The 17,557-nt window shown below is 38.0% G+C and overlaps 1 protein-coding gene across 1 annotated transcript in view; it reads right to left on the reverse strand.

Moving 5' to 3' along the window:
- The window catches only part of HEATR5A (HEAT repeat containing 5A), a 133,650-nt gene that overhangs the window by 82,354 nt on the left and 33,739 nt on the right, over window positions 1–17,557 (reverse strand). The window contains exons 11-15 of the mRNA XM_032773217.2: window positions 14,521–14,771; window positions 8,063–8,174; window positions 6,968–7,120; window positions 2,650–2,749; window positions 835–944 (exon numbers count right to left, since the gene is read on the reverse strand). Coding sequence (XP_032629108.1) covers window positions 835–944; window positions 2,650–2,749; window positions 6,968–7,120; window positions 8,063–8,174; window positions 14,521–14,771 — 726 coding nt within the window. The remainder of the gene's footprint in view (window positions 1–834; window positions 945–2,649; window positions 2,750–6,967; window positions 7,121–8,062; window positions 8,175–14,520; window positions 14,772–17,557) is intronic.

The following is a 17,557-nucleotide window of genomic DNA, read 5'->3' on the forward strand; positions in this document are numbered from 1 at the left end:
TGTAGTTGGCAAGCCATTTACAGTCTTTGTTTAATCCTGAGCTGATGGTGTCAAATTTGCAGATGAACTGAAGCTCAGCAGTTTCTCTTTGAAGTCTGGTCCTGAATTTTTTTTGCTGCAGAATAGCTACCTTTAAATCTGCTATTGTGTGTCCAGTGAGATTGAAGTGTTCTCCTACAGGTTTTTGTATATTGCCATTCCTAATATCTGATTTGTGTCCATTTATCCTTTTACGTAGGGAGCTATTCAAGCTATTATTGACTTTTATCAGGTTAAAATGCTGCTAATTGTGACTTGCAATGGAAGAGTCAGTCTGTTTTAAGACTTAGCTATTACACATTTGAGGTAAAATTTAGCTCCAGCAATCTACAAGGCCCAGATTAATATATTTGTAATGTAATGGTCTAGTCAGAGTAACTCAAAGTAAATTAAACCAATTGTAACAGATGTGCAATTTGTTTATACTTCAATTACTCCTCCTAGATTTACTAATTTTCTCTGATAGGAATCACTGAAAAGTGATTGAACTCTAATGTTAAACTAAAATTATAAAGGTTGCCTATCTTCAATTTTCTAGAAATTCAGGAAAAAATTCCAGCTTTCTAATAAAAGAAAAGGGTGATCATAAACATTTAAGTGTGTTATAAACAGGAAACTGAAAACAGAGAGTGCTCTCAATGCAATTCCATGAAATGTGAACTTGGATGGGCACTTCAGAAAAAAAGATGAAAATAAACCTTGCTAGTTGTACACTTGTTATTAAAGTGAAAACTCACAAATGAACCCTTCATATTTTTCACTTAAAACTGTATTTCTTGATAAGAAAATACATACCTTCATAAGTCTTTGGGGGCAATAAAGCCAATAATTCATAAAGTCTGTGCCTATAAGTCATTGATGGTGTTTTTAAAGCATTTCCATACATTTTATGTATTGAAGGGAGCCTTGAAAATATAAAGAAAACACATAACATATGTTAAAGAGAGATAAAAGGTTATGTAACAATTTTCCATTGCAGATTTGCTTTAATTTGTACTGTAATTCATATTCACTACCCTTCAGGCTATACACATTACAGATGCTGCCTAATTTGCAATGCCAGCATACCAACAAGCAGCTTACATTGCTATTAACTCATAAAACTCTCGTTTCCTATTCCCAAGATGTGTTTTCATGCACTATTACAGAAATAGATAAGCTTTTATATTGTCTTGTACTTCACAGTCTTTCTTGCAGTTAACCTTTTTGTAGTTTTGTCCCACCATGGTCTAGCTGACATCCAAAAGATATTAGACATTAATGTTCTAGAGTGACAGAACAATTAAAATACTGAACACAAAGGAGGGGAAAAGAACAACTCTGATGTTGAACAAAAGCATACATACCAAAAAAAATGTTTATAAACCATTTCTGTGTCTAGATTAATTTTACACTGTGTATATATTTGTTTTACAAAACAGAACAGATGCACACATAAATACCATCCTGCTATGTGTATAAAGAGCACACAAAAATGTTATCGAGGTATGTGCATAAACAGGAAAGTATCAGAGGGGTAGCCGTGTTAGTCTGAATCTGTAAAAGCAGCAGAGAATCCTGTGGCACCTTATAGACTAACAGACGTTTTGGATCATGAGCTTTCATGGGTGAATACCCACTTTGTCAGATGAATGTGACGAAGTGGGTATTCACCCACAAAAGCTCATGATCCAAACCGTCTGTTAGTCTATAAGGTGCCACAGGATTCTCTGCTGCTTAAACAGGAAAGTGTCACTATTAGTGTTGTACTTGATTGCAAAAATGATTAAAAAATAAAAATACTGCAGACAAACATGGTGTCTGATCGAAATCAACAAAAAAAAAAAGTTATATCATGTTTTGTTTCTTAGCATGACGTGCAACACAAGACACAGGGCTTGTCTTTATAGCCTGATGCAGATACAAAATCTGTGTCTGCACCCACTCTGCAAAAACAGTCTGTGGATATCTGCAATTTGAAGGGCTCTACTTGTCCTCATTACGACAGTTATCTTGAGTAATTGGAGTTAGCACAGCTTGAGTGAGAGCATGAGTGACCACAATGAGAAACACTCAAGCTACAAAGTGATTTGATTAGCATCTGAGTAATTGGATTAGCCACTGAAGCGTACCTGTAGCTTGAGTTGCTGCAATCCCATTGCATTATTAGCTCCAGCATCAGCTGGACTGGAATTTCACAGAATCATAGAATATCAGGGTTGGAAGGGACCTCAAGAGATCATCTAGTCCAACCCCCTGCTCAAAGCAGGACCAATCCCCAAATCCCTAAATGGCCCCCTCAAGACTTCAACTTCTAATCCTACAGCCCTAACCCTCACCCAACAGGAGCTAGAAATGTGTGTGTGTGTGTGTACGTACATGAGTTGATTTAGGTGCACAACTTGAATTATAGCTTGAACTACCAGTGCAGTGAAGGCAAGCCCATAGCACTGTACCAATTTATTTACATCACCGCTGTAGCTTTTGTACTCTGTAAGATACTACTTTAAAAGTCTATTTATCTGTCTGAACAATCCATTATATCAGGAAGATACCAGAGGAATATTCTACAGCAGTTTCTAACATAAAATTACAGCTTACTTTTATTTAAAAACTTAATGATGCATTTACCGTGTCAATAAATCAACAGCACATGGGAGGGGAGGAAGTAGTCTCTGAACAACTTCATCAGTAAGAAGACCACCACAGCAGGAAACAAAGGTTTTGATAGCTAAAAAAAAAAAATGGATTTTAACTTAGTAGAATTTATTTTACTGAAAATTACACCCAATTATCTCATGGATCATTTCAAAATACAGCAAATAGAGAAAATACTTATAGCACTACTGACTTAGGATTTTAAAGACAAAGAGGAAAAAAACTGATAAAAATGGAAACTTGCACATTTTTAGCACCTCTAAAAGTCAGGCCACTTATTTTGGCAGCATAAGCTGCATCTCCACTAGGGGCGGTGATAACTGGAAATCCCTTTCTTGTGTAGACAAGGTCTTTCTAACTGTTTCTAACTGGCCAAGTCACTTTCAAAAATTCCTTTTTACACCTCTGTCAAATTGACTAGAGATAGAAAAATGTCCAATATATTAGTATTTAAAAATCCTAAAGTAAATAGCTTCTTCCCCAATGTGCATTACCAAAGATTCTCATTCACTATTTAGCTACATCACTTTGCAGTATTAAATTTTTTTTATTAATTTTATTTGAAGCAAAGCACCTAATTAAGTAGGCTTACAAACAAATATTCGTTTGTTCTGGGAAAAGATTTTTAAAGGATAAGAATAAAATCCAATCAAGAACACACATCTCCCAGGCCATATCTGTATCTTATAGCTTCACCTTGCACAATATTTCCAAGATCTAACCTCTTTTCTGTGCCCATACCACTAAAAATCTTGTCCAAATGTGATCATTTCATGTGTTGACTTCTGTTATCTCCTCCTCTATGTCCTTGATGCCTGCAACCTTGTCTCCCTTCAAGTTCATTCAAAATGCAGCCACTAAGATAATCTTCCTGGCTTGTCATTTGGACTACATCAGCATTCTCTGTAAGTCCTTCCCTCCACTGCCTCCTTTTCCCACGGCAACACACACAAACTTCTTGCTGTCACTTTCTAAACTTAGTCCTAACTAGCGCTTAAAGTGGTCTGAAATAAGGGGACTTTCACCATCCTCCCATCTGCCCAGCCTCCTGTCTTAGCAATTAATTCTGATCCTCCAGCTTCCCCATCAGTTTTCCTTTCTCCAGTCCCCCATCTGTTCTATCTCCACACCTGTTTTGCCCTCTCCAGTCTGTTCTGCTCCCCAGCCTCACATCCTCTTCCTCCAGGTCTTGGGGTTTTTCATCCCCACCTCCCAGGTCTGTGGGAGCCTGCAGCTGGATCCCCTCTCTCCCTTCCCTAGAAGGATGGATGTTGCCAGAGGGAGCAAGAGGAGAAGCAGAGGTGCCATCCCATCACTCACCTGAAGAAGTGAAAAGGAAAGAGGGAATAGCACTGCTCTGAGCTGTTGGGCTCTTTTTGTACCCCTCCAGTGATGGGTTGTGGTGGGGGAAACGGGGGGGGGAGGGGACGGGAGTGGTGGTGAAGAGAGCTCCACCTGCTTCTTGTTCCCACAAGATGGGTAAGTGGGAAAAGCAGTATTAAAAACGTGCACCCTCAGCAATACAGGCTTGCCTCTTAGAATTTTTATATCCTGAGCCTGCAGGTTACTTTGACCTGCTGCACTTTTAAAGCACTGGTCCAAATCTACCGATTCAACTTATTATTTACAATAATCACTCATTATTTATCACTCCTCGCCTTTGCTTTGCTGCCAAGGATAGCCTCAATCACCTGACTTCTTCATTTCTCTGACAAGCACTTGCATTGTTTCTCTCATGACTTTCAAGTAGAAGAAACTCCTAGTCAAAATCTATATGGCCACCACCAAATTCTTCTTCAAAACTTCTCTCTTTAATAAGGCTGTTGATTAATCGCAGTTAACGCACATGATTAACTCAAAAAAATTAATCGCAATTAATCACAGTTTTAATCGCACTGTTAAACAATAGAATACCAACTGAAATACATATTTCATAGAATTGGAAGGAACCCTGAAAGGTCATCAAGTCCAGCTCCCTGCCTTCACTAGCAGGACCAAGTACTGATTTTGTCCCAGATCCTTAGGTGGCCTCCTCAAGGACTGAACTCACAACCCTGGGTTTAGCAGGACAATGCTCAAACCACTGAGCTATCCTTTCCCCCCAAGCCTACAGCACCCAGTATTCCCAGGAGGTCTTCCATCCAAGTACTAACCAGGCTCGAGCCTGCATAGCTACTGAGATCAGATGAGATCAGGCGTGTTCAGGGTATTTTTCTACATTTTCATATATATTATATTGTGTGTTGTAATTGAGATCAAAGTGTATATTATTTTTATTACAGATATTTGCACTGTAAAAATGATAAAAGAAATAGTATCACCTCATATAAGTACTGTAGTGCAATCTCTGTCATGAAAGTGCAGCTTACAAATGTAGATTTTTTTTTTGTTACATAACTGCACTCAAAAAGAAAACAATGTAAAACTTCGGGCCAAGAAGTCCACTCAGTCCTACTTCTTGCTCAGCCAATCACTCAGACAAACAAGTTTGTTTACATTTAGAGGAGATAATGCTGTCCTCTTCTTATCTACAATGTCACCAGAAAGGAACAGGCATTTGCATGGCACTTTTGTAGTCAGCATTGCAAGGTATTTACGTGCCAGATATGCTAAACATTTGTATGTCCCTTCATGCTTTGGCCACCATTCCAGAAGACATGCTTCCATGTTGATGATGCTCCTTAAAAAAAATGTGTTAATTAAATTTGTGACTGAACTCCTTGCGGGAGAATTGTATGTCCCCTGCTTTGTTTTACCCACATCTTGTCATATATTTCATGTTATTGCAGTCTCAGATGATGACCCAGAACATGTTGTTCATTTTAACAACACTTTCCCTGCAGATTTCACAAAATGCAAAGAAGGTACCAATATGAGATTTCTAAAGATAGCTATAGAACTTGACCCAAGGTTTAAGAATCTGAAGAGCCTTCTGAAATCTCAGAGGTCTGAGGTGTGGAGCATGCTTTCAGAAGTCTTAAAAGAGCAACGCCGCAATGTCAAAACTATAGAACCTGAACCACCGAAAAAGAAAAATCAACTTTCTGGTGGTGGCATCTGACTCAGATAATGAAAATGAACATGCATCAGTTTGCACTGCTTTGGATTGTTATCGAGCAGAACCCGTCACCAGCATGGACGCATGACCCCTAGAATGGTAGTTGAAGCATGAAGGGACATATGAATCTTTAGCGCATCTGGCATATAAATATCTTGCGATGCTGGCTATAACAGTGCCATCAGAATACCTGTTCTCACTTTCAGGTGACATTGTAAACCACAAACCACCAAAAAGCGGGCAGCATTATCTTCTGTAAATGTAAACAAACTTGTTTGTCTGAGCAACTGGCTGAACAAGAAGTAGAACTGAGTGGACTTGCAGGCTCTAAAATTTTACATTGTTTTATTCTTGAATGCAGTTATTTTTTGTACATAATTCTACATTTGTAAGTTCAACTTTCACAATAAAGAAATTGCACTACAGTACTTGTATTTGGTGAACTGAAAATACTATTTCTTTTGGTTTTTTTACAGTGCAAATATTTGTAATCAAAAATAAATATAAAGTGAGCACTGTACACTTTGTATTCTGTGTTGTAATTGAAATATATTTGAAAATGTAGAAAACATCCAAAAATATTTAAATAAATAGTATTCTGTTAACAGTGCGATTAATTTGCATGATTAATCACGATTATTTTAATCACATGATTAATCACGATTAATTTTTTTTAATTGCTTGATGACCCTAATCTTTTATAACGTGTGCAGAAAACTGTAACCTGAATAAAAGGTAGGCAGGTGGTGAGTTGTGAACCCTGCTACTCCCTGGCTAAAAAGTGCAACTGCCCCATTATATTTGTTATCCCATCCTCCCCACTCCAACCTAGCACACGTTTATTTCATCCACCTATTATATCTTGTCTTGTAGAATATAAGCTATTTAGGGAAGAGACTGTCATTTATCAGATATTTGTAAAGTACCGAGGATAACAGGGTCCGACCTGGCTGCGACCATTAGGTGTTATTGCAACATAAATAAAAAATAATAAAAAGATTAGCAACAGTTATTACACAGGTGGTTGTTTTGGAAACATAACACATCAGGATGAGAAAAAAAACCACCACCACAAGCGTTACCAATATAATCATACAGACATACACACATACAAGCAGAGTCTGTTATGGAGGTAATTAAAAACAAGCATAAATTCTGCATTGATGGTTTTCTGTATGTCGTCTGAAGGACAAATAATCAAAAAAAAGAGAGAATATCCTAAACTTTGCTTACCACAGAGAGCACCAGCACGGCCTTCCAATGTCACTTGCCATGTAAATGAATCTCCTCGACTCCTCTCTGTTTCTAGATCTTTAGGAGACAGTGGAAAGATACACTTCCATAGTAATAGCATTCTTGGGAGATAGTGCTGGACAACAGCAGGACCTTAAGTTTTAACAACAGTCAATTACAAATCTGAGGAACCATAAAGGTAAAATACTAAATCAGCTCACCTATGTTCAAAAAGGTCTATACTGTTTCCTTCATCCATTCTTGTATTATTCCTTAACCTACTGTCACTGTCCCCCATTTTGTACAAAACATGTCCACTGCTATTGTTAAGGTTGTCTCTGCCGAATTCATTATAAACCTGTTATTTAGCTTTAGCCAAGTGTTGTCATATAGGGACTCAGCTGAGGAATAACATAAAAGAAAAATAAATCATTTGCTGGAGATGTTCAGAAATGCAAAATTTCAGGGTACCTCTTGGTATATAGACATCTCTCTCTTATCAAAGCGAAATAGAGGATTGGGGGACAGAAGTAACAGGTTCAAATGCTGAAAGGAGGCTAAGAACATGCAGAGAGACACAAAAAGACTTAGTGAGAGCTTGACTAATGATTTAAGTATCAGGGTCAATACTCTGACAATATTAAGCATGATTAGTGTTCAACAACATTTCAAGTGCCTGACAGATTCAGTGAGGATCTTAATATTCGCTCCACCTTGTATGTATCTTGGTATCCTCCTCATCTTGTGCTGACACACATATTATACCAATCAATTCTGAACATTTACAGTCATGACAAAATTTTACTGGACTAGTCTTGCAAATTATCTTTAATATTTAAGTAGTATTGGTCCAATTCTGTCATTGTTCTGAAGGCAGAACTCCCACTGAGTTAACAGTAAGTTTTAAGGTAACAAACAATGCTTTTATGCATCTTTTCTTATCAGAGATTTAAATTTATGTCAATAATTTTTGGATTTTTTTACTAAGAAATATTACAGGCAAATGAAGGACCACAAGTATTAAAGCTAGTCATATGGATTTATCAAAAGACATACTTGAATTTAGTCTTATATGTACTTTTAGAAACCTATTACCTAATGTCATTAGAGAAGCTACCAACAGCCATCCAGCCTGCGTTCGTTGTATTGAAATGCGACTATTTTGAGAAGCAGAACACAATAAATCCTCTGCTACTGTCATGATTACCTATTCAAAATTTGAAAAACAAAAAGCATCACTACCTTTGAAATTGTACAGAGAAATCGAACACAATGTAATGAAAAAATGCAAACGATTATTTCTAACAAAAAATTTTGATTTTACCCCCAGTGAAGTTATGTGCAAATTTCCCTACTTATTTCGATGGGAGCATGTTCATGTCCTTAGCCAACATATTAATAACAAAGCCTTATGAGAAACATAAGCCCCGAAAGAGAGGCTACAGGACTGAACTATTCAGGGAACAGATTGGCATGGTATGTAAGCAGATCAAGAGAAATTTTGCGCCCTGGTACAGAAAGTTCACTAGGTCCCCAGAACAATGCCCTCCCTCCCACCCCCACTGTGTGCAAGGACAAAAACCAAGTACCACCCTCATCCCACTTCTGTAGGAGTAGTATTACTCCCTATTCCCAAGGAGTCTTTTCCCCACTTCTTGGGTTGAGATCACTACTGAGTAAGGGACTGCAAATAAGGGGAACAGTCCTTTTAACCCTCCTCCCCCTGCCTCACAATTATACTCAATCACCAAGGGACAGAAATAAAAATCAACAGTGCCTAGCACAATGAGGTCCTGGTCCGTGACTAGGGATCTTAGGTGCTACGGTAATACAAATAACAAATAAATATAAAGCCATGGGACCAGTCTTCTCCTTTGTTGAGCTCAATTTGAGAGCTATAATTCCCTCTACTCCTCTATCAAGAGATATTTCTAGCATTACTATTTAACCCGCTATATGCTGTGTATTCTCCAAACCCAAAGAAAGGCAGTCCCTTCTCTGAGGAACTCACACTCTAAAAACAGGCAAGCAGACAGAGGTCATGGAAAGGGGAGTAACAACAGGCAATTTATATACAACATAAATACATATAAATTAGCTTAACTCGCTACAGGCAGCATAATGAAAATGGGGCCTTTAAAAGGGAATTAAATATGGTCATGACAAGGACCTTGCAGATGAGCTCAGAGAGGTTGTACCACGCAGAGGGGGGCTGCATCAAGAAGACGCACAGAGAACGTGTGAGATTCTGACAAACAGGTGGACAAGGCCTACCCCCATAACAGTTTCTTGTCATAGGAAGGGAGTCATTCTGACCTCAGCAGCAAGAGATGAACAAAGACAGGACTTTGGTAGTGGTGTGTTACTCCAGACAGAGAACAGTAGTACTGTTCTCATGGCTCTCAGTCTTCACAGGAAGAGTTCAGTGGAGATAGATGCTGTTATTAAATAATTTTTTCAACACAATTGCTAAAAATACCTAACTCTAGTTCCATGTTCCTGAGTAGGGTGCCATTTTGCTGCTACACTCCAGCAGGATGTCCAATCTCATGAGGTAGAAAGGACTGTTCGGTGGTTAGGGCACTAGCCTAGAACTTGAGAAATTTGAGTTCAGGTTCCTGCTCTGCCACATACTTTCTGTGGGACCCTGGGCATGTGATTGATTCTCTGTGCCTCAGCCCCCAAACATACAACGGGAAACACACCACTTCCTTATCTCACAGGGTGGTGTTTAATTAAATACATGAAAGTCTGTGAGGTACAACCTATGGTAAAGGGTGTGTGTGTATCATGTAAGTACCTTGGACAAATACATCAGTAGTTTGACACATAGGAAGTAAAGTTCAGTAAACGGGAAAGATGGTAAAGGTAGGAGATTTTTTGAGATTTGCTATAAGGTAAATTTTGTTATTTAAGTACATCACTGTTAGTTTATTCATAGTTTAATATACATAATATTGTATATTTTTAAGCAACCAAAGAGAACATATTTTTCCACAGGCCTTTTCAAATCATCTGTGTCACTCATGCTTTCCATATGTTGAATTGCATTTACTGTATTTCACATTATGTCAGACTGCCAAGACAAGACTTCCAAGTACAGTTACAATTAATCAGCATCAAGGTAATCATCATAAAAACTTTAATATACTATAGCTTTCCTTTAATTTGCACATTTAAAAAAATCCCTGAAATACTCAATGAAACGAAAACATTAATTCCAATAATACTAATCTAAAGTTAGACATCAAGTAAGGTAATCTGAAAGAGTGTACATTTAAAACAAAAGAACAACCTTCTAAAAATGACACTATTAAAAATAACCTCTCATCCCTCACAAACCTCTACTGAAGTTATCAGATGAATGGCTGACAGGGGTCGTACAACTGGCTTCAATTAATTGTGTCTTGATTTCTGATAGTATTTCCCTTCATGCCCCAATAGCTGAGACTTATTTTTGAGGTATTTTTACATGAAATATAAGCAATAGTTTGGAATGTTAAATATATGCTAATATGCTACCTGTTTTGCTTCATCTGATCCTGCAGTTTTAACCTCTCTCTCTCTCACAAGAGGAAAATACTTTAATATACTATAGCTGCTATCCAGAATACTAAATATTTGATACTCCTTTTTCCCAACTGCTCTATTTAGACTGATCTCTCTGAAATTTGGCAGCTTTCTCGAGATAGAATGGAAGACAGCTACTGTAACTCTTCTATAACTGGTACAGAATTTTTTTTGTTCTGTTCTCCCCCACCTCACCTAGGCCAGGACATCTTACTTTATTTCTTAAAAGAAATCTTTGTTAAAGTGTTGTTTTCCAGATAAATTGTAGTGTCTCTTTTATTCTACTTCAGTATACAGTATTTTAAATGGCACTCTTAACTATTAAGTTATTAAGCTATTCAGGCAATACTTAGTTTGTTCTCTCTCTTCTCCCCAACCCCAAGTGCTTTGAGTAATCAGCAAATGAAGTTTTTAACATATAAGAATTTCTCCTCTCCAGTCCCAAAAACAATCCCTCCATCACCTGGACTTAGGATCCTAAGTGCTGAAGTCACCTTTGAAAATGGGACCTAGATTCCTAAGTCACTTAGGAACTTTTGAAAATTTAACCCATTAATACTGTATGCACTACAATACAGCTGTATAGCTAGAGGTCAGTAATACTTAAGAGATATCTAGGATTAATTTCAGGTGAAGAGGACCATTGCCAATGCAGACAGAACACATTACTGGACACTGGTAATACCAGGAGGAATGAGCTGGAGTGCCGATGAAAACCGCAGTCAGGAAAGTAACAAATATTTTCCTCATGGATTGTATTTTCTAAATGGACAACCAACCTAATTCTCAATTACTGAGGGACAATCTCCACTCATTGATACATTTTGCTTTCCACAACCAAATCTCTGTACAACTGTTCATGAGTGATGTACCCGAGTATTCAGATTCTAATACGTAAACTGTATTGTTAAATCTATTCACCTACATTTGGGTTATTTATGATTATGTATTCTATGTATCATATTACTTTTAAAAACTTTGTATTTGTGGATAATCTAAGCACTATACCCAGATATATAGACACTCTTTTCTCAACCTATGTATTATATAACTTTTTAACATTAGCTTTAATAAAGATTTTAAATCTTATTAACATGTACCCTTGACATTACTGAGGTATAATATCAAGTAAAGCAACGTCTCTGCATCTTTATAGGCATGCTTCCTCTCCCTGAGCTTTGAAACAGAAGGCTGAAAAAGGGGGAAAACGAGAAAAATGACTCTCTCAGACATGAAAAAGAGAAAGCTGACATTGGTGCTGTACCATGTTTTTCCATCTGTAATTCACTAAGAGGACAAAGCCTTTCTTACTGATGCAAAACAGTCTCCATCACAAGATCTTTATTGCCTCCAGGTTAGATCAATGCAATATGTTCTTCCTGGGTCTTCTCATGAAGGCCACTGAGAAACTTCAGCTAATACAAAACAATATATCCTACCTCCTTAGTGGAGTAGATTGGTGTGAACATGTTACAGGTATGTTGATATGAGAAATAAATTATGGTTTTGTGAAATCCTATCAAATGGCCTGAACGGATGTAACTGGTGTTGGAATTAGTTAAGGGTCTTAACCATCTTATATAATTCCTACCTTGGACTAGTGGAAGTTTTGGCAGAATGGATATATGGATAAATAAAATTTACTTTGGTTAGTCAGCTAACGGCATAGGAAGGTGTTAATTTAGTCTGTGGTAAGTGAATGTCCATCCAGGAAAATTATAACACAGTGAGCAAGGCAACAGATCTGTGGATGTACTTCCAATTAGTTTTATAAAAGAAGATCATTTTCTTTGGCAAAACCTAATGAGCTTCAGTTGTATTGTGGACTAACACAGCCTTTTCTTACTCAACAATACAGTTGTTGGGAAAGGGGCCAGTAATGGTAGCCTGCCAATTTAAGATACTTGCAAGTCAGGCCAGGGTTACAGAAGCTTTAATCTTCAGAGAAAGTTTCACTGGCTTCAAACAGAACCTACTGATTTACAATTCTGAAAACATAACTGGTCTCGAGAAGTTTACTCTCAAATTACAGTCTCCCTCCTCTTTCCAATTTCTCTTTGCCAAAGCTCTTTAGAATCAACCTTCATTCCCAGAAGCAATAGTGATGTGTGGTAGGCAGACCTCAATCTTAATGCAAAAATATTCATAAAATTATTATAACTTACATTAATATTAGGTTGTTAAAAACTTGTCTGCATCTTTATTGAATGAATATTTATAAATACAAGTATGTTATAGCCAGAATGCTTGAAAATATAACAGTATCTGTTAGTTTAGTTACGTATATTCAGGCTGGTTAAAGAAATTCGAGGAGGTGTTTGTTTCTGTCTCCCACGGGCAAGCAAACATCCAGAAGATAGCCCCTCCTTAGCCATAAAACCATGCTTATTAGCTCTAAGAGTGTTATTCAAACTCAGGAGAGCTGCATTTTAAACTTTACTTAGCTTTAACTTTTATACTATTTTCCTTTGTACTATGTTTAAAAGATATATTGGTTATTGAAATTTGTGCTTTGTACAAAATATTTAATAGTAGTCTAATTGTTGTAACAAATTGTAACTGTAAGTAGCTTAGGTCAAGAAACAGACCTTAAGAGTGTCTTATCTAGACGAGGACACCAACTAAAATAAAAAAAAATAATAAACTTGTGTAAAGTCATTTGTTTTTTTTCATCTTAACAGAAAAACTTCTAAGTAAACCCATACAAAGAATTCTAGAAGTATTCTTGCTTAAATGAATTTTATAATCTTTATAAACTTCATTCAGAAAAGCCTTGAGGAAAAACATTGTAGTTGGAAATATTTGATTTTTTTTGTTTATTTCCTAAATGTTCAAGTGGCAAACACCTGAAATGCATACTTTCAAATTTGTTTGGTAAATGAAAAGCTCTTAATATCATTGCTATTTAAATAGTAAAATGTGTTATGTACTAATCTAAAACGTAATGACCTTGCTAAACTGACTGCTAATGAAAGAAGCCATTTGAGTATAGAGTATTTATATTAATGGGAATTTAATTAATTTATTACTGGCAGTGCTCAAGCAGCTCTCTCCCCCAACTCAGGAGGATGAAGAATCATCTCTAGAAAAACTGTTAGAAAAAAATCAACAACTTCTTTCACAGCTATTTAAGCTAAAGACTTTTCATAAAGTAATTTAATTTTAAAAAAGACTGGTTTGAGAACAAAAAACTTTATATAAAAGGAATATTTGTAAATTTTGAAAATAGAATTTCATTTGCTGGTGAACTCTAATACAACTGATGGAATATCTCAGAAAATGAGTTGAATAAAAAGAGAAAAGTTAAACACTAACTTTTAAGTTATGATGCTTTTCCAAACAAAGGAAGTTAGAAATCTTGCATATTCATTGAACAGACTGCATACCTCAGGAGCTGAAGGCATCACCTAAGCAAATCCCAGAGGCATGGAGCCAATGAGTGACTGCAACCACGTTTCAGGCTTGTTTAGACTCAAAGAGGTGTGTTTTCTTATAATTTCATGGAAATAGGAAGGAGAAGAGTATAAAAAAAAGGGGAGTACCCCTCACATACACACACTGCTAACCTGCTTAAACAGCAACTTACCCTGTCCATCTCTACTCTGTAATGAGCAAAAGTTAACAGACTGAATATTTACTAAAGTTACCAACGCTATGGATCTTCTTTGGAAAATCTGCAATTCAGAAATGTTACATTATCTGATCAGTGATTTAAATGACTAAATTTATGGAGTAAAGAAAATAGCATTATTATGTGTGTTCTTAGGGATCCTTTTCTTCCTAATAAAAGAAACTACTCCATCAATATTTTGAGAAAAAAATGTCAGTGTTCCAATCATGAGGTGAGATTTATTTAAAAAAAAAAAAAAAAAAAAAAAAAAAAATCAGTGTGGTAATATCACAACTAAATAAGAAATACATTTGAGACACTTCAGGAAGGAGCACAACAGAACTGCTTACAAGTAAATTAGTAGGATCATTACCTTCCCTTTTCCATGTGGAATTCCTAATGGGCAGTGTTTTACTGCTCCCAACAAAGCAGCAACAGCAAAACTATATCCAGTCACTGCTTCAGGGGAGGACTTAAGGGCACTAAGCCGCTCAATGCAGCGATCCAAAAGTGGAGACACATACGATGGCAATGCTACAGCAATGCAGCGTAGACACCAAGCTGCTGCTAGTCGAACTGAAATACTGGGATGAAGAATAACTGAAATTACTGCATCCAGAACCCCTGAAAGAAAAAATAAATATACTTAAGACATGGACAATGCAGTCTGGCTTATGAGCAAGCTAACTGTCTAAACAGTTATCAGAAGTGGTGTGCCGAGTCTTCATTTATTCACTCGGATTGAAGGTTTCACGTGCCAGTAATACATTTTAATGTTTTTAGAAGGTCTCTTTCTACAGGTCTATAATATATAACTAAACTATTGTATGTAAAGTAAATAAGGTTTTTAAAATGTTTAAGAAACATATTTAAATTAAATTAAAATGCAGAGTCCCCTGGAGCGGTGGCCAGAACCCAGGCAGCGAGTGCCACTGAAAATCAGCTTGCGTGCTGCCTTTGAAATGTTATTGCTCCTTAGTGTGGTTTCTGTTTAACACATCCCCTTCATGTCACACTGGTCTATAGCGACAATGATATAAAATCCTGATAGCTTCTTTATGGCCTATCTAGTCCAGTGTTACATTTACAAATACACAATTACTTTTTTGGACAAAAGCACTAAATATACTATGCTTCTGTATGTGTAATTTTTCCGGAAGCACTGAGATACACACTAAATTATCAACCCAGACTGCAATATCAAACTCAACATTTCTTATCAATGTCATCCTATTTGTACCATTGTTCTAATACATTAAGCAAACATGAAAGGTCTACAGAAGTACCTTGGTAAGTAATTACAGGCCTGATCCAGCAAGTAAATCCATGCAGGCAGACTAGCGTCTCTGCATGAATAACAATGCATGGATGAGGCCTATAACGGATGGATACAATATAGCTCTGCATAGATACCAATGTCCACTGCACAGATTAACTGCATGACTGGAGGTAAAATATATAACAGCAGCTCTGGAGTAATGATTTTTAAATCACTAAAGCAAAATAGGACAGACCATTCACTGCACTAAAATGAAAACATAAGAGAATAACTAAAAATTTCTATTTAAATTTGGTCAAATATATTTACTGAGCATATTGCACTGGGTGTGAGACACTGAACTAAAAAGACAACTCTTACTCTAAGTAGTATATACTTTCAATCTGACATTCAGAGTACAGATAAAAAGTACATTGTATAACAGTAAAGGCAGGAGTACAGTACAGTACAGGCGAAGGGGACAGGGGGCTGCAGACAGGGGAGTTTGACAGAGGCAGGCCTACGATGGTCAGGAAGACCCGCAACACCTGTGCCAGCACTGCTTCTGTCTCCTCCACCTGCGCCTGTAGCCAGAGAGCACCTGAGCATGGAGGCTTCTACCCAGATCCTGGTGTGGTTTTGCAGAGACCGTGATTTGCAATTCCCACTTATTGACATCCAGGCTGGGGGGCCCATCCAATGTGAAAGGTGCCTGCTGGTGAAATCTCTCAGGCAGCAGGTGGGGGAGCTACAGGAGGAGGTGGCTAGGTTGAGGAGCATCCGAAACCACGAGCAATTCCTGGACAGTGTCCATGTGGAGACAGCTGAGGTAGCTGTCCCAGAACACAGGACTGCTGACATACCACTGGTGAAGGAGATGGCTCAGGGTGGACACTGGCAGCAGGGAGTGCACCACCCCTACCCCAAACCCTCCCGCAGTGGTAACAGCTAACCGTTATGCTCTTCTTGATACAGGAGAGAAGGAATCACCCCCTACAGTAGAGGACGAGAAGCCTCGTACACCTAAGGCTGGGAGGTCTACTGCCACCAATGCAAATAGGAAATATAAGGTAGTGGTGGTCGGAGACTCTCTTCTGAGGGGGACAGAGGCACCCATCTGCCCCCCTGACATTTCATTTAGGGAGGTATGCTGTCTGCCAGGGGCCCATATCTGAGACATTACGGAGGCATTGTCGAGGATTATCCAGCCCTCTGACTGTTACCCCATGCTACTCATCGATGTGGCCACAAATGATACTGCGAGGCATGACACTGAGCAGATCAAGAGTGACTACAGGGCTCTGGGAGTACAGGTGGTATTCTCTTTGATTCTTGCTGTCAAAGATAGGGGCCTAGGCAGAGGTAGGGCCCAGGTGCATCGTGGAGGTGAATCCCTGGCTGCGAAGATGGTGTCGCCAGGAGGGCTTTGGCTTCCTTGACCACGGGATACTATTCCAGGAAGGATGGCTAAGCAGAGATGGCGTTCACCTTTCAAGGAGGGGAAAGACCCTATTTGCACACAGACTGGCTAACCTAGTGAGGAGGGCTTTAAACTAGGTTCGACGGGGACAGGTAAGCAAAGCCCACAGGTAAGTGGGGAACATGAATTTCACCTTCCTTCATAGGTTATGTTCTCAAGACCTTTAATCATTCTTGTTGCTTCTTCTCTGGACCTCTCTCCAATTTCTCCACATCTTTCTTGAAATGCAGTGCCCAGAACTGGACCACAGTACTCCAGTTGAGGCCTAACCCAGTGCAGAGTAGAGCGAAAGATGACTTCTTGTGTCTTACTCAAACACACCTGTTAATGCATCCCAGAATCACGTTGCTTTTTTTGCAACAGCCACTCGTTCGACTCATATTTAGGCTTGTGATCCACTTAACCCCTAGGCCTTTCTGCCAACTCTTGCTAGAAGCACAGTTTTCCATTCTGTATGTGTGAAACTGATCTGTCTCTCTCAAGAGTGACCACTTTGCTTTGTCTTTGTTAAACTTCATCCTGTAACTTAGACCATTTCTCCAATTTGTCAGATCATTTGAATTATGACCCTACCATCTCGATAGTTGCAATCCTCCCAGTTTGGTATCATCTGCAAACTTAATAAGTGTACTTTCTATGCCAATATCTAAGTCGTTGATGAAGATTGAACAG

This window comes from Chelonoidis abingdonii, chromosome 4, assembly GCF_003597395.2.
Source record: "Chelonoidis abingdonii isolate Lonesome George chromosome 4, CheloAbing_2.0, whole genome shotgun sequence".
Lineage (NCBI taxonomy): Eukaryota > Metazoa > Chordata > Testudines > Testudinidae > Chelonoidis > Chelonoidis abingdonii.